At 39.0% G+C, this 22,096-nt stretch overlaps 1 protein-coding gene across 1 annotated transcript; it reads left to right on the top strand.

The window, feature by feature from the left end:
- The first annotated feature begins 202 nt into the window (after nt 1-202).
- Nucleotides 203-21,085, top strand: COQ10B (coenzyme Q10B). The gene is made up of 5 exons (XM_054585888.1): nt 203-397; nt 7,947-8,096; nt 10,441-10,633; nt 18,537-18,638; nt 20,034-21,085. Exons 1-5 carry the CDS (start codon nt 219-221, stop codon nt 20,199-20,201), a joined length of 792 nt encoding a protein of 263 aa, XP_054441863.1. The 5' UTR covers nt 203-218; the 3' UTR covers nt 20,202-21,085.
- Nucleotides 21,086-22,096: the final 1,011 nt, after the last annotated feature.

Below are 22,096 nucleotides of genomic sequence, written 5' to 3'. Positions count from 1 at the left end.
TCTGACTGACTTATTTCATGCAGCATAATATTCTCAAGATCTATCCACGTTGTCCCAAGTGGTAGTATTTCACCTTTTCTCCTGTCTCAGTAGCATTCTATTGAATATATGTACCACTGGGAGGAAGCAGAGGTGGGTTTGGAGGCTGGGTGGCGGGGAGCTAGGCTATTGATTGGCTGGAAGTCACCGGAGCCGGGCAGGACCTGGCCGGGACCGAGATGGGCGGTGCCGCGAGTTTTGTCCCGAAGGTAGCTACCGGCTTCAGTGAGGCGATCATGGCAGCTCGGACCGGTCAGAGGACCCTGAGTAAGGTGGTCTCGGTCTCGGCTTTTCGTCCAAAGTCGTTGGCGGCAGCTGGAGTCCCGATCTCCGCACAGGGGCCTACGCGGAATGTCAGGTACTACACAGGGGCACCGCGACCAGGGTAGTTTTCCGCCGGGCCCTGCTTAGTTGCGGGGCCTGGGATACTAGGTAAGGCGGAACCCGACACGGAGAGAAAGGGTTTTCTGGTTTCTGCATTTGAAGGATTAGGGCGCCGGGTTCGTAACCTGGGCCCGAGGCTCGCCAGCCTAACCCAGCCGCTCCGTCTGGGTCTGTGGCTCACTGCCCTCGCGAGAGTCGGTGAATCATCGGCGAAGCAACTTTGGAAGCGGTTGATAAAGCAACTGGGCTTCGCGCGCCTTTGGGCTTTGCCGATCTCCTCCCTTGGGGCCTGCTGGTGCTACTGGAGGAAACTTTGCATACGGGGCTGGCGGCCTGCTGGGCTTGTCGGAGTTTGTGGCGGGCAGTGAACCCCCTTCTCCAGTTCCCTCCTGCGTGCCAGAGAAGCAGAGGTGATTTTCCAGTTTCTGATAGAGGTCTTTGCCCCCGCACTTTGGTTCTTGCAAAACTAAATGTAGCCGACGTAGGGGACTTGGATTTTTTTCCTCTCTACTGTAACTTACATGTCCTGCAACCTTGAATCGGAGTCTGCCTTCGATTTTCCTGCTTGGTTCTTTTTTGGTGGGTAGGGGTGGAGAAGGACGTGGAACATGAGGAATTACATACTTCCACCATTTACTTTCATTTTACAAATGACATTGTAACTTTAATTATACCCGAAAATTGAAGTTAGGATTTATTTTATTTTTTCTTTTTAAAAATTATATTTTATTGATTATGCTATTACAAATGTCCTGAATCTCTCCCCTTTGCCCCCTTCCACCCACACCCCAGCTGCCTCAGGCTATCCTCCCACCATTGTTCATGGCCGTGGGTCATGCCTACAAGTTCTTGGGATAGACCATTTCCTATACTGTGCTTTACATCCCCATGGCTATTCTGTAACTACCTATTTGTACTTCTTAATCTCCTCACCTCTTCACCCTTTCTCCCCCATCCCACCCCTATCTGGCAACCATCTAAACCTTCGTATCCATGATTCTGTCTCTTCTCTGTTTGCATAGTTTGTTTTATAGATTCAATTATTGATAGATAATGTATTTTTTGGCCATTTTATTGTTCATAGTTTTGCTCTTCTTTTTCGTAAATAAGTCCCTTTAACATTTCATATAATGTTTTGGTGATGATGAACTCCTTTAGTTTTTTTCTTGTGTGAGAAGCTCTTTATCTGCCCTTTGATTCTAAATGATAAAGCAATCTTGGCTGTAGGTCCCTTCTTTTCCTGACTATTTCTTGCCAATCCCTTCTAGCCTGCAAAGTTTCTTTTGAGAAGTCAGCTGACAGTCTTATGGGCGCTCTCCTGTAGGTAACTAATTGCTTTTCTGTTGCTGCTTTTAAGATTCTCTTTTTATCTTTACCCTTTGGCATTTTAATTATGATGTGTCTTGGAGTTGGCTTCTTTGTATCCATCTTGTTTAGAACTCTCTGTGCTTCCTGGACTTGCATGTCTATTTTTTTTTTTTTTTTTACCAAATTAGGGAAGTTTTCTTTCAATATTTTTTCAAATAGATTTTCAAATTCTTGCTCTTTGTGTTCTCCTTCTGGCATCCTACAATGTGAATGTTAGAATGCTTGAAGTTGTCCCATGTACTGATTATACTATCCTCATTTTCCTTATTCTTTTTTTTTTCTTGTTCTGATTGGGTTTTTTTTGCTTCTTTATGTTCCAGATCATTGATTTGATTCTTGGTTTCCTCCACCCTACTGTTGTTTTCCTATAAATTGTTCTTTACTTCAATAAGTGAATACTTCATTTGATTGAATTTTTAAAAATAGGTTTTATTGATTATGCTATTACAGTTATCCCAGTTTTTTGCCCCCTTTGCCCCCCCTCCGCCTGGTGCCCCACTTCCTCCAGCAATCCGCCACCCTTAGTTCATGTGCAAGGGTTGCACATACAAGTTCTTTGGCTTTTCCATTTCCTATACTATTCTATAGCATCTCCCTGTCTATTTTGTACTTACCATTTATGCTTCTTATTCCCTATACCTTTTCCTGCATTCTTACCCTTCCCCCTCCCTGCTGATAACCTTTCATGTAATCTCCATCTCTATGATTCTTTTCCTGTTCTACTTCTTTGCTTAGTTTGTTTTCATTTTTGTTTTTTTAGATTCAGTTGTTGATTGTTGTAAGTTTGTTGTCACTTTAGTGTTCAAAGTTGTGATCTTCTTTTTCTTAAACAAATCCCTTTAACATTTCACATAATAATGGCTTGGTGATGATGAACTCCTTTAGCTTTACCTTGTCTGGGAAGCACTTCATCTGCCCTTCCATTCTAAATAATAGCTTTGCTGGATAGAGTAATCTTGGTTGTAGATCCTTGCTTTTCATCACTTTGAATACTTCTTGCCTGCAAGTTTCTTTTGAGAAATCAGCTGATAGCCTTATGGGAACTCCTTTGTAGGTAACTCTCTTCTTTTCTCTTGCTGCTTTTAAGATTCTTTTTTTATCTTTGACCTTTGGCATTGTAATTATGATGTGTCTTGGTGTTGCCCTATTTGGGTCCAACTTGTTTGGGACTCTCTGTGCTTCCGGCACTTGTATGTATATTTCTTTCACCAAATTAGGGAAGTTTTCTTTCATTATTTTTTCAAATACATTTTCCATTTCTTGCACTCCCTCTTCTCCTGGCATCCCTGTGATTTCGGATGTTGGCTTATTCGAAGATGTCCCAGGGTCGTCTTATTCTTTCCTCGTTTTTTTGAATTCCTGTTTCTTTACTCTGTCCTGATTGACTATTTATTTCTTCCTTATATTCCAAATCATTGATTTGAACCCCAGCTTCCTTCCCTTCACTGTTGGTTCCCTGTGGGTTTTTATTTATTTCACTTAGCAGAGACTTCATTTCTTTCCTTATGTGGTGTTCATACTCAATGATCTCTAAGCATCCTTATCTCCAGTGTTTTGAACGCTGCATCTGATAGGTTGGCTCTCTCTGTTTCACTTAGTTCTTTTTCTGGAGTTTTGATGTGTTCTTTCATTTGGGCCATATTTCTTTGTCTCAAGTTTGGCAGCCTCCCTGTGTTTGCTTCTGTATATTTGGTAGAGCTGCTTGTCTTGGTGAATCTGCCACGTTGGAAGGGCCAGAGCCCTCAGTGTTCGCCAGAGTAGGGCAGCCTGCTTCACAGCTTTGTGTCGCTGTATGTGGAGGAGGGGTTGGATGGGGAACAATGCTGGTTGTTCAGTTCTCACCCTATTTTCAGTCACTTCCCTCACCTCTCTTTTGCAATTGGCGCCCTTCTGGCTGCTACTCTGGTGCTGAATTCGAGAGTGGGTTGTTTTTTGCACATGCTAGTATCCTGGGGGACCTTTAAACAGACTATTCTGAGAGACTGGCAGTTACTTCCACCCCCACCAGTTTTACAGCCAGAAGTTACAAGGTTTTAATTCCCAGCGCTGGGACCCTGGGCTGCACCATCTAGCATGGGACTGGGATGGCTCACTGCACAGGTGTCCCTCCCGGTTATTATCTGCTCCAGGTGAACGCAGGACCGCCAGCTGCAGCCACCACTGCCACACTGTGTCCTCTCCCCCCACCTCCCTTTCTCCGCCCCTCCTTCCCATCTGGATGAATATTTCTTTTTTAAATCCTCAGTTTTCAGACTTCCACACAGTTTGACTTTCTGGCAGTTCTGGTTGTATTTTGTTTTGAGTTTAGTTTTGGTCCTTTTTATGGTTGTGCGAGGAAGCAAAGCATGTCTACCGATGACTCCCTCTTGGGCAGAAGTTCTCGATTGCATCTCTTTTATACTGTTGAGGTCCTCACTAAGTTCCTTGAGCATCCTTATAAACTAGGGTTTTGAATTTGGCATCTGATAAATTGCTTATCTCCGTTTTGTTTAGTTCTTTTCTGGAGTTTTGATCTGTTCTTTCATTTGGGCCGTGTTTCTTGGACTCCTCATTTTGGCAGCCTCCTTGTGTTCGATAGAGCTGCTATGACTCCCTGTTTTGGTAGCATGGCCTAATGTAGTAGGTGTCCTTTAGGGTCCAGTGGCCCAACCTCCCTTATAACCCAAGCTGGGTACTCGAGGTGCACCCTTCATGTATGCTGAGTACATCCTCCTCTTGTAGTTGAGCCTTGATTGTTGTTGGCAGATCAATGGAAGAGATTTACTCAGGCAAGGACTGGCTGTGACCACTAACCACCAACCTCCACTCTCTGTGTAGGGTCAGCTGTGCAGAGGCAGGGTGGTGGTGCTTCAACATGGTCTATAGCTGTCCACCGGGTGTGCAGGCTGTGGGGTTCCTGGGTGATGCAGAACAAGGTCAGCCCCAACCTGTGTTTTGTCCAGGACCACACTTCCTGGGCTATAAAGCAATCTGAGATGGTTGCTACTTGTCCTGGGCTTGGAGATTCCTAGGTGAATCCTGGCTGGCTGCTACTAGTACCAAGCCTGGTACCACTTAGCAAGAAAGAGGTGCAGGGGCCTGGGGCTCACTGAGACTGGCTGTTGCTTGTTTGAGAGAATTTAGGACGTTGTAAAGCAGGAGCCAAGACGAGCCATTCATATGGAAAAGTCTCTGTTAACTGCTTGGGTGGGCCCTTAAGTTCGGTGGGACAGAATCTCAAGTGATCTCCAGGGCAGGGCAAACAGCTTTAGCCAGGTTGCTGAAATCTCAGATACGGCATCAACACTGGCTCTGTGACTCTTGGGGGGGTGGTTCAGAAATGGGATGATGACCTTTCTGTCTGAGAGGAAGCTGTCTCCCACCTATTGTTTTGATGCCAGACCATTCACTTCTTCCCTGTGTGCCACTGGTGCCTTTCAAACTGCTACCCCAGTGCTGGAGCTGAGAGGCAGTGAGTCTGAGTAGGTGAGTCCATGTGTGGGCTCTTTAAGAGGAACTGCTTGGGACTCCAGTAATTTCTTACACCAACTCAATCTCCTCTGGTTTTTGCAGTAAGAAGTTATGGGGACTTACCTTCCTGGCTCTGGCACCCTGGGCTGGGGGGGCGGTCTGTTGTGGGGCTGGGACTCCTCACTCACGAGATATCCCTCTCGAAATTTTATCCACCACACTTGAATGTGGGGCCAGTCCATTCTCCACCCCTCCTACCAGTCTGGATGGATGTGGTTTCTTTAATTCCATAGTCGTCAGACTTTCATTCATCTAAATTTCTGACGGTTCTGAGTGATAGTTGTTCTATACTTTAGCTGTTATTTTGATGTGGTTATGCGAGGAAGTGAGCTGTGTTTACCTATGCTACCATTTTAATTGGAAGTCTGCTTGTATTACTGTTACAAAATTTTGACTTGCAAATAGAGAGGACTGTTGTTTTTAATAAGACTGACACATTTGCTTTAGTGATATAATTAAGGCTTAAATTTCAAAATAAGTATCTACTGTTTACGAAAATGAAGACATAGGGAGTTTATGAGTTCATTTCTAGTCAGAAGTATTAACATAGATTTTGGACTTACTAATAGGTTATACAATGATATGCAATTATAATAAACATATACTTAATACATTATTATAGAGAATTATATATATACTCTAGTATTTGAGATGTAATATTGGAAGATTAGTGACAAAAAAGGCTGTCCTTCATTTGGTCCACTTTTCATTTAATTATTTAACCATATACGTATATGACTTTATGATTGTGGTGCTCCTCATATTGCAGTTAAAGAAACAGTATTCTTTTTTTATTATTTATTTTATAGAGAGGGAGAAAGAGGGTTTGATCAGTTGCCTATAGTACATGCCCCAGCCGGAACTGAACTTGCAGCCTAGGCATGTGCCCTGACCTGTGCTCTGATCCAGAATCAAACTGGCAACTTGTCGCTTTGCAGGATCCTGCCCAACCTGCTGAGCCACACTGGTCAGGGCGAAGTTACAGTATTCTTGGTGGTGTATGTCCAGGTCATTGTAACCATAGTATACAGACTGATCAGGGAAACTATAAGCTTGCTTTAAACACAGATAATTCCCTTATGATTATAATTGGATAGTGTAAGGGTTTCTTTTGACAGGCTGAAGGGATGCTATTAACATGAACCTACTAAAAATTCAAAACCATCCATATACAATGAAAAGTAAGTTTCCTATTCAGGCACTCAGTTCACCGTTTCAGAAGCAAAAGTCTTTTTTAAAAATAAAAGAAGCTGCCTTTTGTGATACTAATTTATCAGAGAATAGGTAAAATTGACCTTGGCTGGTGTGGCACAGTGGATTGAGTGCCCACCAGTGAACCAAAGGGTTGTTGGTTCAATTCCCAGTCAAGGCACATGCCTGGGTTGTGGACCAGGTCCCCAGTAGTGGGTGTGCAAGAGGCAACCACACATTGATGTTTCTCTCCCCCTATTCTTTCCCCTCTCTGTTAAAATAAATGAATAAAACCTTTAAAAAAACCAGATATAATTGTGCACAATATCTGCCATATAGTTGGATTTTTATAATAGAAAACAAGGTATCTAATACAAAAAGTGGGGGAAATTGGTAAAACTGTTATAACAGTAAAAGACATCTAAAAATGTCTTAGAGCTCTGGCTGGTGCATCTCAGTGGAACAAGTGCTGGCCTGTGAACCAAGAGGTTGCTGCTTCGAGTCCTAGCTGAGGCACTTGCCTGGGTTGTGGTCTGGGTCCCCAGTTGGGGGCATGTCAGAGACACATCAAACACATTGATGTGTGTCTCTCTCTCTCTTCTTCCCTTCCCCTCACTCTAAAAATAAATAAAATCTTTTAAAACATGTCTTAGAATGGAAACAGATAATTAGGCGGTATAGGGGAATGGGTGAAGAGGTGAGGGGATTAAGAAGTACAAATAAGTAGTTACAGAATAGCCACGCGATGTAAAGTACAGTATAGGAAATGGAGTGGCTGAAGAACTTACACACATGATCCATGAGCCCAGTGTGAGGCTTTTCTGAGTGGAGGGTGCTGGGTAGAGGGGGACAAAGAGGGAAAACTTGGAACAACTGTAATAGCATAATCAATAAAACATATTTAAAAAAATAGAATTACCCTAAACAATTAATATTCTACTTACCTTGGCATGTGTTTTAACATACATTCATGAAATAGAGATCAGAAAGTCAAAGGCCTACGGAGCCACAGTTCCCGACAGGGTCACCAGATCTCCAATCTGCAAGTGAGACCTAACTTCAAATCTAATAGAGTAGATTCATAATTAAGGAACCCTTATGGATCTTCTGGGAAAACAACCTGGGTAGATAAAATGAGTTGAAAAATATATGATCAATATTCTAGCAAGTGTATGGCAAGATTTTGTTGTAAGATGTGACTATAGACTAAAAGCCAACATTTTGGGAGAGATCCTTTTTGTGCCAGATGCTTCTAACCCTAACTGTAAGCTGTTATTTTTAGTTGTCTTTATGGTGCTTAAGAGGTTTGTTCTTTGTGTGTACATGTGCATTTCAGGAATATTGTAAAGTTGCAGACCCTTCTGAAGTGTTACAGTTGTTCTAAAATTTCTATAATTTGTGATTCCTCTTAATATTTAATGTCACCCTAAGTCATGTAATTTTTGTCTTTTTAGATATTTAGCTTCCTGTGGTATACTGATGAGCAGAATTCTTCCACTACATACCTCAGTTTTGCCTAAGGAATTATACGCAAGAAGTTTCTTCAAAATTGCGGCACCATTAATAAACAAAAGAAAAGAATATTCAGAGAGGAGAATTTTAGGGTTTGTATATAATATTAGTTCTACTAAAAGACCATGATCTTATCTATAGACTACCTATCGTGCCTATTTCTTCTGGATTCTCTGCTTACAGACTAAGTTCTGGTTCTTCTAGTTTTTGTCTTTCTATGGCCCTTGCTTTTTATAAATATTTGTTGAGTGGATATAATTATGTGGTAACTTTATAGGATATATGTACACCTTGGCATGTAAAGGAAATAACTGAACTGGTTACAACCTGCATTTTTGTACACTCTTTTCTATAGTGGCAACATTACTAATACCTAAGATCTTCCAGTTATGGGAGGACGCTCCAAACAACTGAGCCACACCAGCCAGGGCAGTCTGCTTTACTTTTGAATCATGAATACCTTCCTTTCACTATGTGCCTGTCATATGACAGGCATTGCTGAGTGCTTCATATTTATTGTTTCATTTAATTCTCCAGTAGGCATGTGAAGTAGGTATTTTTCCCACCACATTTTACATATTATTACTTGCTCCGTTATTCTGTATCATGCTAAAATTATTTTTATTATGAATTGATTTTATCCTATGATCATCTTATTTATCATTCGCCATATTTGATGTAAACACATAATAATAGCTACATTTTATTAAGTGCATATTAAGCATTGTGTACTATGCTAAAACTATTTCATTTAACTGTCAAAAGAATGCCATGGGGTATTTTTCAATTATGGATGACGAAAGTGAAGTTGAGAAGTTAAGCAGTCTATCCAGGGTCACACGGCTTACTGTGCTTTAGAGTTGCTATTTGAACACAGTCTTTTCTGACTACAAAGTCCATCCTCTTGACTGCTATGCTGTACTGCTTTCTTAATCTTTGTGGACTACTTTTATGGCAAATGGCTTCCAGGCTGCAAAATTTCAAACTTCTTCATGAACTGATTTTGGCATTTCTCTCAAAGTGTCTGAAAACCTAGTGAAGATAAGTTTTTCTTCCCCCTACTCTGTCTCATTTCAAGATTATAAAAATTAATCTACACATACATACTTATTATGTCATATTCAAAAATTCCCTTTTGTAATTTAGATTGTGATTGTTTAAATTACCTTATCATTTTGAGGCAAATTATGTTTTAATAATGTTGAGTCATACTACCTGCTAGTTGATAATTTTACCGAATTATTTTCCGTTCAGATTCCTTTATTTCATACTGTTTTAATTAGTTTGACTAATATTTTCAGAATAGTGTTGCATGACTAATGATTGCTGTTATCTTTGTCTTATTTCTAACTCTAATAGGAATGCTTCTGGTATTTTACAACATATGGAGAGAAGCATATAATTTTTCTTCTTTTGGCTAATTAATATGGTTATAATAATAGCATTCTTAGTATTAAACCATTCATACATCTTTAAATGAGTTCTAGTTGTTTGTATTTTGTAACACATTGCTAGATTGTATTTGCTGATATTTTACTTAGAATTTTTGCTTCCATGCCCATAGGTGATCTGTTGTTTTGTTGGGTTTTTTTTTTAATGTTCTTTGTCAGATTTGGGTTGTCAGGATGTTATGCTCACTTTTAAAAATATTACAAGGTTTCCTGTATGTTCTAAAATAGTTTTAATTTAAAAAATATACTTCTAACAATGTAGAAATATATACACTAAAGAGTTAGTCTGTCTTTACTCCTACTTCTTTTTCCTGAGTTAACAACTGTTAATTATTTAATCTGTATTTTTCCAGAACTTTTTAATGCATTTTCATTATAGATATTATAGTAACATAATGATTATTTTCAGTAAATAATAAATATCCAATGTTTAAAACTGAAGAAATATAGCATATACTTACAGTTTTTCTTAAGTAAATAATAGAATTGCCCATATCCTGCCTGCTTTGTAATGTTTTTTTAAAATATAATTATATTGTAAGCCATTTTGCTCTAAAGTGTATATTTGATCTTTTAAATAACTGATACAATGTCCCACAGTGTAAGTATACCAGAATTCATTAATCATGTTATTATTTAAGCATTTATTAATGTCTATCAACTAGTAAACATTTAGGGTTTTTTCTCTCAAACTCTTAATTTTTTAATACTGGCCACTAATTAAAGTGTAGTAAAAACTACATTTGCAAACCAGATCCACAATGTGGTCTGCCAAATTATGACCTCTACTATATATATATAATTAGCTCCCTTTTATTTTGTGTTGCTTTTAAGTTATTCATTTCAGAGTATGTATGATTCAACATCTCCCAAATCATTTATTGCCTCATGTACAATAAATTTTAGTTCTATTCATTTTAAAGTATATGTATACCATATAACTAAATGCAGTTAACAGTTTTCCCTTTTTTTTTTTTTTTTTAAGATACTCTATGCAGGAAATGTATGATGTTGTATCAGGAATGGAGGATTACAAGCATTTTGTTCCTTGGTGCAAAAAATCAGATATAATATCAAAGAGATCTGGATACTGCAAAACACGATTAGAAATTGGGTTTCCACCTGTATTGGAGCGCTATACATCAGTAGTAACCCTGGTAAAACCACATTTGGTAAAGGTAATAGTTTTGTTTTGTTTTTAAATATTCCCCAAATGTTGATTATATGAATGAGTTAAAGTGTAACTGCTTAAAAAGATTTTTCTAAACTAATAGAAGAGGAGGCGGGAAAACAAACCATTTATTTCCTAATTGTTTTATTTTAGTGATTTACTTATTTTTTAAGTTTTTATTGATTGAGAGAGAGAAACATCGATTTGTTTTTCTACTCATGTATACATTCATTGGTTGATTTTTGTATGTGTCCTAAGCAGGGATCCAACCAGCAACCTTGGCATATCAGGACGATACTCTGCCCAGCCAGAGCCTAATTGTTTTATTTTATACAGTATTAGCATAATTCTTTTCAAAAAGAAATTTAACTAGAATATGGAAATGAGAAGCTTTCTGTTTTGTCCTCTGTTGAAGACTACTGACCCACAGGAAAGACTGGGCCACACAAGTGAGAAATGTTTTAAGCTAATCATTGCATTATATTTTTTTAAGTGAAGGAAGGGAAAGTTGTGAAAGGATGAAGAAATGTAGAAGAGATAAATGTGGAGAGCATAAACATTGTTGTGGTCGTCTTGCTGTGTACCAGGTGGTGAAATGCCAGATGCTGTTACATGCATTATATTAGTCATATTATCCTTATTAGTCAGTGACGGGCATACATAGAAAAGGTACCCAGACTTCAAACACATAAATGCAGAATTCCATAGAGTAATACCCATTTCTTTTGAATTCCTAAAATGTGGTAAACAAAGACTTTTAATGCAGAGTTACGTTTTGTGCCCACAGAACTTAGTGGTGACATCGTTTCTTTGTTATTGGCCAGAGCTAAAACACCTTCATCAGTTCTCTGTAAGGCATTGAATGAATTAAAACTCCCATACTAGAAAGGGTAGACTTGTCCAGTGAAACTAAGGCCTTCAATTCCACCCTAGTCTCACTTTCAAAACTTGAACTCTACTAAAAACACTGTGTTTCACTCTGGGACTTCGCCATTATTACGAATGTTTTTGCCTGTTTGCCTTGTGTTTTGGAGTTTTTACCTACTATAGTGAATGCCTCTCTCATAATAGCTATAATTTAAATAGCTACTTATTGTGCTATTTGTAGTGATTTTCTTGAATTACCTGTTTAATCTTTACAATAGCTCTTTGAACTTCAAATATTATTCATATTATAGTTAAGTGAAACAAGGCCAGGAAGAGTAAGATAACTTGTGCACAACTTGTACAGCTAAGACTATAGCTCAGTCTTCCTGATATCAGTGAATATCTCTGTAATCTTAAAATGTTTTCCTTCCCTGACCTCAATCTCTTACCATTTAAAGTCATATAATTTAAGTCTCAATATGTTATGAAGTGTCTAAAAGAACTCCAAAAAAAAATCTCACTTTCTTGGTCCGGCTTTCTTCTCTTTCCTAGCTACTTTTATTTTTTTAAATTATATGTTATAGATTATTCATTACAGTTGTCCCAGTTTTTCCCCCTTTGCATCCACCCGCCCAGCACCCGCCCCCGCTCCCTCAGGCAGTCCCCTCACCATGGTTCATGTCCATGAGTCATGTGTTTGAGTCCTTTGGCTGCTCCATTTCCTATACTGTGCTTTACATCCCCTTGGCTATTCTGTAAATACCAATTTGTACTTCTTAATCCCCGTACCTCTTCACCTGTTCCCCCAAGCCCCCTCCCATTTGGCAACCATCAAAACACTGTATGTCTCCATGATTCTGTCTCTGTTCTTCTCGTTTGCTTATTTTGGTTTTTAGATTCAGTTGTTGGTAGATATATATTTATTGCCACCTTATTGTTCATAGTTTTGACCTTTTTTCCAAATAAGTCCCTTTAACATTTCATATAATAATGATTTAGTGATGATGAACTCCTTTAGTTTTTCCTTGTCTGGGAAGCTCTTTATCCTTTCTTTGATTCTAAATGATAGAGCAATCTTGGTTGTAGGTCCCTGCTTTTCATGACTTTGAATATTTCTTGCCAGTCCCTTCTAGCCTGCAAAGTTTCTCTTGAGAAATCAGCTGACTGTCTTATGGGAACTTCCCTGTAGGTAGCTAACTGCTTTCCTGTATTGCTTTGAAGATTCTCTTTTTATCTTTAACCTTTGGCATTTTAATTATGTTGTGTCTTGGAGTTGGCCTCTTTGCATCTCTTTTGTTTGGGATTCTCTGTGCTTCCTGGACTTCTATTTCCTTCACCAATAAGGAAGTTTTCTTTCATTATTTTTTCAAATAGGTATCCAGTTTCTTGCTCTTTCTTTTCTCCTTGTGGCTCCCTATGATGCAAATATAGGAACACTTGAAGTTGTCCCACAAATTGCTTACACTATCCTCATTTTTTTGGATTCTTTTTTCTTGTTGTTGTTCTGATTGCTTGTTTTTACTTCTTATGTTCCAAGTCATTGATTTGAATCTTGGCTTTATCCACTCCGCTGTTGATTCCCTGTAAATTACTCTTTATTTCAGTTAGTATATCCTTCATTTCTGCCTAGGTCTTTCTTGTGCTGTTGAGGTACCTGCTGAGTGCCTTGAGCATTCTTATAACCAGTGTTTTGAACTCTGCATCTGACGGACTGCTTGTCCCCCCCCCCTTTTTTTTTTTTTAGTTCTTTTCCTGGAATTTTGATCTGTTCTTTCATTTGGGCCATGTTTCTTTGTCTCTTCATTTTGGCAGTCTCCCTGTGGTTTTTACTGTGTATTAGGTAGAGCTGCCATGACTCCCTATCTTGGTAGTGTGGCCTGATGTAATAAGTGTCCTGTAGGGTCCAGTGGCACAGCCTTCTTTATCACTGAAGCTGGGTGCTCGAGGTGCACCCTTTGTGTTGGCCAAGTACACACTCCTCTTGTAGTTGAGCCTTGGTTGCTGTTGGCAGATAAATGAGAGGGGACTGACCCAGGCCAGTCCACTGCAAGGACTGGCTATGACCACCGACCACCAACCTCCTCCCTCTGTGGAGGACCAGCTGTTTGGGGGCAGGGTGGTGGTGCCCCAACGCTGTCTGAAGCTGTCCACTGGGTTGCAGGCTCTGGGGTTTCTTGGGTGGTGCGGCCCAAAGTCAGACCCCACCTGTGTTCTGGCTGGGGCCACCTTGCAATCTGAGCTACAAAGCAATCTGCAGATGGCTGCTACTTGTGCTGGACTTTGAGGTTCCCAGGTGACGCGAAGCTGTGAACCTAGGCTTATTGCTGGGTCTGGGGTCACTTAGTAAGAGGTACGGCATCTGGGGGCCCACTGAGGCAGTCTGTTGTTTGAGAGGATTTAGGCAGTTGCAAAGCGTGAACTAAGACCGTGATAAGCCATTCATATGGAAAAACCACTGTTAACAGCTTGGGTGGGCCTGTAAGTTTGGTGGGGCCTCAGGGAATCACCAGGGCAGGACAAACTGTATTAGCCAGGTTGATGGAGTCTCAGATATGGCACCCTCCTGCAGAGTCTGTGTCTGTTTGGCTCTGTGGGGGGAGTGTTCCGAAAAGGAATAATGGCCTCAGCCTGTCATTCTATCTGGGAGATAGCTGTCCCCCAGCTTTTGCCTTAATCACAGACACTTCACCTCCTCCCTGTATGCCACTGGTGCCTTTCAAGCTGCTTTCCCAGTTTGGTGCTCAGAAGGAGTGAGTCTGTGAGTTTGAGTAACTCTGTGTGCCAGTTATCTCATAAGAGCTGCTTAGGAATCTAGCAGTTTCTTCTGCCAATTCAATCCTCAATGGTTTTTGTAGCCAGAAATATGTGGACTTATCTTCCTGGCACTGGAACCCTGGGCTGAGGGGCCTAATATGGGGCCAGGACATCTTGCTCCCAAGATATTCCTTCTTAGTTTTTATCCACCACGTGTGGATGTGGGACCAGCCTATTCCGTGTCTCCTCCTCTCTTACCAGTCTGGACAGATGTGTTTCTTTAATTCTGCAGTTGACTTGCATTCATCTCGATTTGATGGTTTTGAATGATAGTTGTTCTATAGTTTAGTTGTAATTTTGATGTGGTTCCATGAAAAGGCAAGCCATGTTTACTACCTACACTTCCATCTTGATTGAAAGTCTATCTTTCCTGGCTTCTTAACATATACAGAATGAAGTCAATCATTTTATTGCTCATTGGTTCATCTGCTTCCACCCCCCCCAACCCCCGCCCACACACATACACACTACACTTAATGTTTAGGCAGTACCATATATCTTAAAGTTACATGAATGTACCATATAGTACTTATTCCACAGCCCTGTGCTTTTGCATATTGTTCACTTTTCTACCTGAAATGAACTTAACTCCTTGTATATTAATTTTTCAGATTCCAGATGTCTGATGTTGCATTTTCCCTTCATTTTCATGTAGATAATCAGTTCTACCTCTGATTCCTCTGGGCTTTTCGTGTGCGTTATTTATCTCTTAACACTCTGTAACATACTTTATTTCTTCATCCGGAATTTCTGCTTGACAAGATTGAACTACTTGAGGGAATGGGAGGTCCTTTTTCATCTCTGTATTCTCAGCACCAATACTACAATAATGGAAATCATCAGGGCTCCTTACTTATGAAGATTTTACTGCTGTGTTCTTAGGTTATTACAGATCTAGAGGTCTTCATAATAATCTCGGGGGCTTTCAACACGATGAGGAGGGAGCAATCTGTATTAGAAAAAAATCATAAGATGTATTAGATGATAATTGCTAGGTCAGTTTTATGAGGCATAGGGAAATTAAGAACCTTACACAAATTCACACTTATGTGCCTGATTCTAAAACTATTTTTCTTTTTTTGTGTTGTTCTTCAATTACAGTTGTCCCCATATTCCTCCCGTTACTCTCCCCTGCCCTACCCACCCTCCCAAACTATTTTTCCATTAAAATAAGTTGCCTCACTTAATGTACTAATTTATTGTTTAAATATATACTTGAGAATAGCACAACTATTTATGCTCAGCTTTCAGTTATCCCTGGGTTCAGGTTCTGGATTATAATACCTAATATGCATATGTAACATTCAATAAAAACCATTATAACCAAGGAGGGAGCGGAAACCATGTGACATTTTTCTGTGAATCATTAACTTCCCGAAATGTGCCTATGACTTAATGTGTCAGTTGTAATGTGTTCGTCTACATGAATCTGTAGTGGTCAGAAGCCCTTGCAAGTTTTCAGATTTAGTAGAGGCAACAGTTCAGTGAATCTTACTGCCTAGGTTGCAACATAAACATTTTATATAGCATAGTTTCTGTGGTCAGGGTCAGTTCAGTCAAAACAACAAGTTGAAGGTCATTATCATAACACCTCTGCTGTGTACAGTTTCTCTGCTGTTAGGAATGAGGTCTCTGGCAATAATACCCATATCAAAATGCAGCAGTAAAAATCTATGAGTCCTTGGGCTAGATGAAAAAGTAGTCAGGGAGAGGTGCTATATTGTCTTGAGTCTTCTCAGCAGCTCTTTCTCCTACATTGTTAAATTTCTTGTAAGCTCCTTACGTGATTGTATGGAAGATAGAATGTGTTATCTTAAAATTGGATAATTGAAATTGTAACATTTTATTACAAGTTTTTTCCTTTTTTAAAATTGATAATGGTATTACAGTTGTCCCAGTTTTTCCCCCTTTGCCCCCTCCACGCAGCACACCCTACGCCCTCTGGTGGTCCCGCCTCCTTTGTTCATGGCCATGGGTCATGCGTACAAGTTCTTTGGCAACACCATTTCCTATACTTGCCCTTAACATCCCCCTGCCTATTCTGTAACTATCAACTTGTCCTTTTTAATCCCTTCACCTTTTCTCCCATTCCCCCAGACACCCCTCCCCACTGGACACCATCCCAAGGTTTTTGTATCTATGATTCTGTTTCTGTTCTGCTTATTTGCTTAGTTTGTTTTTTAGATTCAGTTGTTGATAGTTATATATTCATTGCCATTTTAATATTCATAGTTTTGATCTTATGTTATCTTAAGTCCCTTTAACATTTCATATAATAAGGGCTTGGTGATGATGAACTCCTGTAGCTTTACCTTGTCTGGGAAGCACTTTATCCTCCCTTTGATTCTAGATGATAGCTTTGCTCTATAGAGTAATTAATCCAGGTCGTAGGTTCTTGCTTTTCATCACTTTGAATACGTCTTGCTAATCCTTTCTAACCTGGAAAATTTCTTTTGAGAAATCAGCTGACAGTTTTATGGATACTCCTCTGTAGGTAATTATGTGCTTTTCTCTTGCTACTTTTAAGGTTCTCTCTTTATTCTTAACATTTGGCATCTGAATTATGAATTGTCTTGGTGTTATCCTATTTGGCTCCAACTTGTTTGGGACTCTTTATGCTTCCTGGACTTGTATATCTGTTTCCTTCACCAAATTAGGGAAGTTTTCTCTTCCTTTATTTTTAAAATATGTTTTCAAGTTCTTGCTTTTTCTCTTCTCCCTCTGGCAACCCTATTAAGTTGTCCTAGAGGCTTCTTACACTATTAAAATAGTATTTTAATGACTACTATTTTACAATGTCTAAATAAATTTTAAGACATTCACTGGTATTTATTTTTAAAATTAAAATAATATTTATCATTAGTGTAGGTGTAGCTGATCTTCTTTGTAATGATTCTACCATGTTACTATCTGATTTTTGATTCAAAAGGGTTTAGATGAAGAGGAAGTGAGGAATAAACTGCAAATAATGTTTATCTCTCTGGCACCCAGTTTGAACTATCTGTAGAGAGATCTAGATACAGTCAGAGAAATTAGGTACAAAGGGAGGCTATAGCTAGGGAAAACAAAGTGACTGTTGACTTTGGGGGAAATGAGTTTTCCTGTGCAAGTTCTTATTTTGCAAATCTGTAGTGTAGAGCAAGAGGGGAGGACAGTGCAGACTCCTGAGAGAATAACTCATCAAAGAGAAAGGGAATAGAGGGGCTTAATCATTTATTGGCTCCAGTGTATGCCAAAAAGGCTAAAAACTTCAGGCTTATTTTTAATCGAGGAGAGAGATGTAGACTTTGAAACAGGATTTTTAAAATTGTCTGCTGCTGAGGGAAAATGATACGTACCCTTGAGTCAATTGTCTACTAGTGTGATAAAGCCCAGAGACCATTTTAGGAGAGTAAATAAAGAAGCTGAACTTCATTCAAGGTCATAACCCACCCAAGCCAGCAATGGACTGATAACTATGGCTCTGATCACCATTTTTCACACTGCAGAAGGCAACTCTTTACTGGGTCTCAGTCAGCAATTTTTTAGTGATATAGAATGGGAAGTGAGATGTCCTACACATAATCTCACTAGGTATTGTATTTCAGTGCGTACACACGCACACTAAGTAAATGAGCACTGAAGGGATTAGAAGTCAGAAAGCAATGGGTCAGGAAGACGGGTCAGGGACAGACTTTTATGAAAACTGGAACCATAGAAGCCTCTAGAAACAAAGGATAATGAGTGAAGGAAATGTGATTGGTAAGAGAAAACATTTGGGTGGAAAAGAGGAAATACAGAATTGTCATAGGGATCTGTGCCAGATACCTTATAAACGTTTTAGCCACCTCATAGTGATGGTATAAAATAGGGATTATACTCATTTTACAGGTTAAGGAAATACGGTACAGGGAATTAACTTGTTCAGGATCACTTAAAAGTGGCAGAGCAGGAAATAAACTTCTGGAAAAATTACCCCCTGTTCTGCTGCTGGAGGAGAGAGCTCTGGGTAGCACAGTGGGTGATAGCAGCGGAGGAGAGTAACTGGTGAGCTCGAGGATGCCAGGGGAAGAGAAAACGGCTTCCGTTGGCAAGAGGTCGCTTCCTAGTACCAGCCTAAAAATGAGATTCCTTCATCACCTGTGGTCTGACTAAAAAATAGTTACTTTTCAAAGAAGTCATCCTCAATTCTAGATTCTAGACAATCCAAATGGTATTTTATTGCACTTTTATTTTTCATTTTGTTCTAGGCATCCTGTACTGATGGGAAGCTTTTCAATCACTTGGAGACTGTTTGGCGTTTTAGCCCAGGTCTTCCGGGCTACCCGAGAACGTGCACCTTGGATTTTTCAGTAAGTCTCCCACAAAGCCTTGATTTATTTCATATATCAGGTGAAGTTGGTAAAGAAGAAACAATCCATTTATTAGAGCCCAGATGCCATAATTAATAATCTTATTCTCAATTACTTATGGCAATTACTGAAAGACACTTTTTAAAAGTCTCAAATTTTTGAGTATTGAATACCTTTTTCTGCACTAATTTTATAAGAAAGAATAATGAATCTCTTTTTCTATTCTATTTCTTGAAACCTTGACTAATCATTCCTTCTACTTTCTAATTTTTACAATTCCTTAGGTTATAAGATACATGCTATGAATTTACTACCAGTTTAATAACAATTAATGAAATGTACATATTGATCTGCATCTTAAGATGCAGAAATAAAGTGCAAAAGCGACAAATAATGTTTTTAGAACCTAAAGACTAAGGTATTGTTTACATCACCTTAGCTATAGAAAATTAAAGCCACTTTTGGCTTTTTCTTTGCTAACAATATGTGTGTTCTCTATATTTGCAAATCAGGCATTACATTTTAAGAAATGGCCGTAGTTTTGACTAAATTATTCTATTCTATTCTCAGTTCTTGAATTGCTTTCATTAAAATATTAGTGCACATTAATTGGACAGTTGGGGAAATTTGAATAAGGCCTGCATAGATTAGAAAATAGCATTATTATTTAGTGGTATTAACTGCCTCTGTTAATTTCCTGGTTTTAATAATTGCACTATGGTTATAGAACACATTAAAATAGGAATCTGAGTGACGGGTACATGAGAAATCTTTGTACTATTTTTGTAACTTATTTTATAAATCTTAAGTTATTTCAAAATGAAAATTTAAAGTTTAGTGGATATTTATTTGGTCCTTAAAATACTACTTCTCAAATCTTTCCTTGAGTTCTATCCTGAGGGGCTATAAAGTTCTAGATTACTGTCCCCTTCAAGATTGAACCACCTACTCCCTCTGTTTTGTGGATCAATCTCATCCTCTCGCTGCTACTTCCCATGAGAATACCTATCAGAAGGATCGCAGCTCTTCCTTACTTTCTGTTGGGAGGTAGGGTCTTGATCTAAAAGGGACCCATTAGTAAGAAGCTGGAGTGATAAACACAGTATTCACAAAGCCTTTTTTTCATTTTTTTAACTTAATAAAAGCAGGCTCAACCTTGAAGTGAGAGTCGCTGGCCTTGTTTACTAAAGTGTATAATGCCAACAGTTGTGCTTATGCAGTAAAGATGATTCCCTCTTCTGAGAGGTGTTTAAAATCTCGTCTAGGTAGCCCCTTACAGCTCTGCCTCAGATACTGGGCCAAGTAGCCCATTTCACAGTGCGCACACCACTACCCTAAGTAGAGATTTAGTAAAAGAAAGAGCTTCCTAAATTAATTATTACCATTTTCCTACAGATTTCTTTTGAATTTCGCTCACTTCTACACTCTCAGCTTGCCACATTGTTTTTCGATGAAGTCGTAAAGCAGATGGTAGCTGCCTTTGAAAGAAGAGCGTGTAAGCTGTACGGTCCAGAAACAAATATACCTCGGGAATTAATGCTTCATGAAGTTCATCACACGTAAAGGGAAAAAAACAGACTGGAACTGGTCACCCACTAGTAACTTCAGTTTATTCACTTTTAGAACGTGCTTTTGTCATTTGCTTTCCGAAGTCAGAAAGCATTTGTTCAACCCAACTTTGATTATAAACCTGCACCGTTGAAAATTTGCACTTGGAATAGGGAACCACGTGTACATAGAATTCAATCAAGTATAATTCAAAGTAATATGTATATAGCATATTTACAATAATGGGATGTCATCACTTTACTAAGACACTGACATCACTTTTCTGAGCAGAAATGGAAACTAAATTTAAATCTTTTAGTTATCACTTTATCTGAAACAGCTTTGTTGAGATACTCATGCAGTATGTATTTTATTAACCATATCACGTTTAACTTATTAAATTCAAACTATTTATAACTTATTGTCATAGGGTCTGCCTCATAGGTTAGGATATTTGAGTAATCATCAGATACAGTAAAACTTTGACTTAAAAATACTGTTAATGAAGGTTCCCTGGCACTTTTCTTATTTTTAAATTGTTCTTATGGGTAATAGGAAATAATTCAATGCTATAGTGAGGTTAGCTCCCTGATAAACAGCAAATTTTTTGGTGAGTGGTCCAGAGCTTTAAGCTACTTTTTAAAAAGTTCGCAACCCTCTGAGAGGTTCTTTGACTGCTCTTTCAGTAATGCTGATTGCGCATCAAATTGTGTCTGTAACAGTGGGCAACTGATGAAGATAAGTTGGCTGTTATGTCTCCAGCACCATGCATCCCTATTTTCTATTTATTATGTGTACTCACTTTCAATAATGTATTTCAAACTGATATTTTTGTAAACAAATCGATGTAAGGACTGAAGTGGTAACTTAATAAAGTTAATTTGTTTATTTTTTGTACAGTTATTTTGGTTATTGCAGTCCTCCTGCATTGTTTCAGTGTGTCTTTACGTTGACATAGTACTGTTTAATTATGGAATTTACATCTTAAAAATATTTTCATGTAAACAAATCTGGACAAAATTCAGCCTTTTAATCAGTGTTGATCTCCTGCCCTCCTTTGCTCCATGCCCATGTAACTCTCTTACATTATCCTTCCAATTACAGTGCTATAAACTTTGTTTCCTCAGATCAGTAAGGGGCATCAATAATTAGTTCCCTACACAAATGCAGGCTTGCATCAGTTCATTCAATAAGCCCATGTTAAGTACCTGATCTCTGCCAGAAGTGGAATAGACAGTGGTGAAGGACTCACTTAATCCACTCACATGAAGCTTGGCTGTGCCCTCACACAGCAGTATCTTCCCACTTAGAGATGTTGTATCTGCCCTCCTCCTCCCAGAGCTTAAGTAATTTGTATATGGTATAAATGTACCATTTAAATAATGAAGTTTTTTATTAAATGGCAAAGACAATGCCCAGATATTTTCTTTTTTCCCTGAACAGTACTTTCTCTTGATGGAAAAATAAGAACCTGTACTTTACCACTATTCTGAACACCATAGGTAAATTCTTAGTGGTTGGGATATAACGGGGCTGATATGATAGCTTGCAGGTGGTGTTTTGGTGAGGGAACCCAGGAATACCCAAATCCTGCCTTGATCTAGCTATCCCTTTGACCCATGAGGCTCCCCAAGTATGTTCAGAACCCAGGTCACAGTGAGTGGTAAAGACAGCATATGAATCCAAGCATTCCGGTTCCAATATCTATGTTCTTGGGTTCACTTTATCTAGCACAACAGTCAAGAAGCCATAACCTGGGGACTTAAAATTGGGCAGCTATGCTTTCTGTATCATAAGGGAAAAACAACCACTGCCTTTATTAACTTTCCTTGAAGTGGCACATGGTCTGTGGAATCTGAGGGGAAGACTAATGAGATAGGACTGATAAGACTTCTCTCTGTGGAAAAACC

This window comes from Pteronotus mesoamericanus, unplaced genomic scaffold (genome assembly GCF_021234165.1).
Source record: "Pteronotus mesoamericanus isolate MK-2021 breed Mesoamerican mustached bat unplaced genomic scaffold, CSHL_Meso_final contig_90, whole genome shotgun sequence".
Lineage (NCBI taxonomy): Eukaryota > Metazoa > Chordata > Mammalia > Chiroptera > Mormoopidae > Pteronotus > Pteronotus mesoamericanus.
The sequence above is the reverse complement of the archived record's forward strand: the minus strand, read 5'-3'. Positions and strand labels throughout refer to the sequence as shown.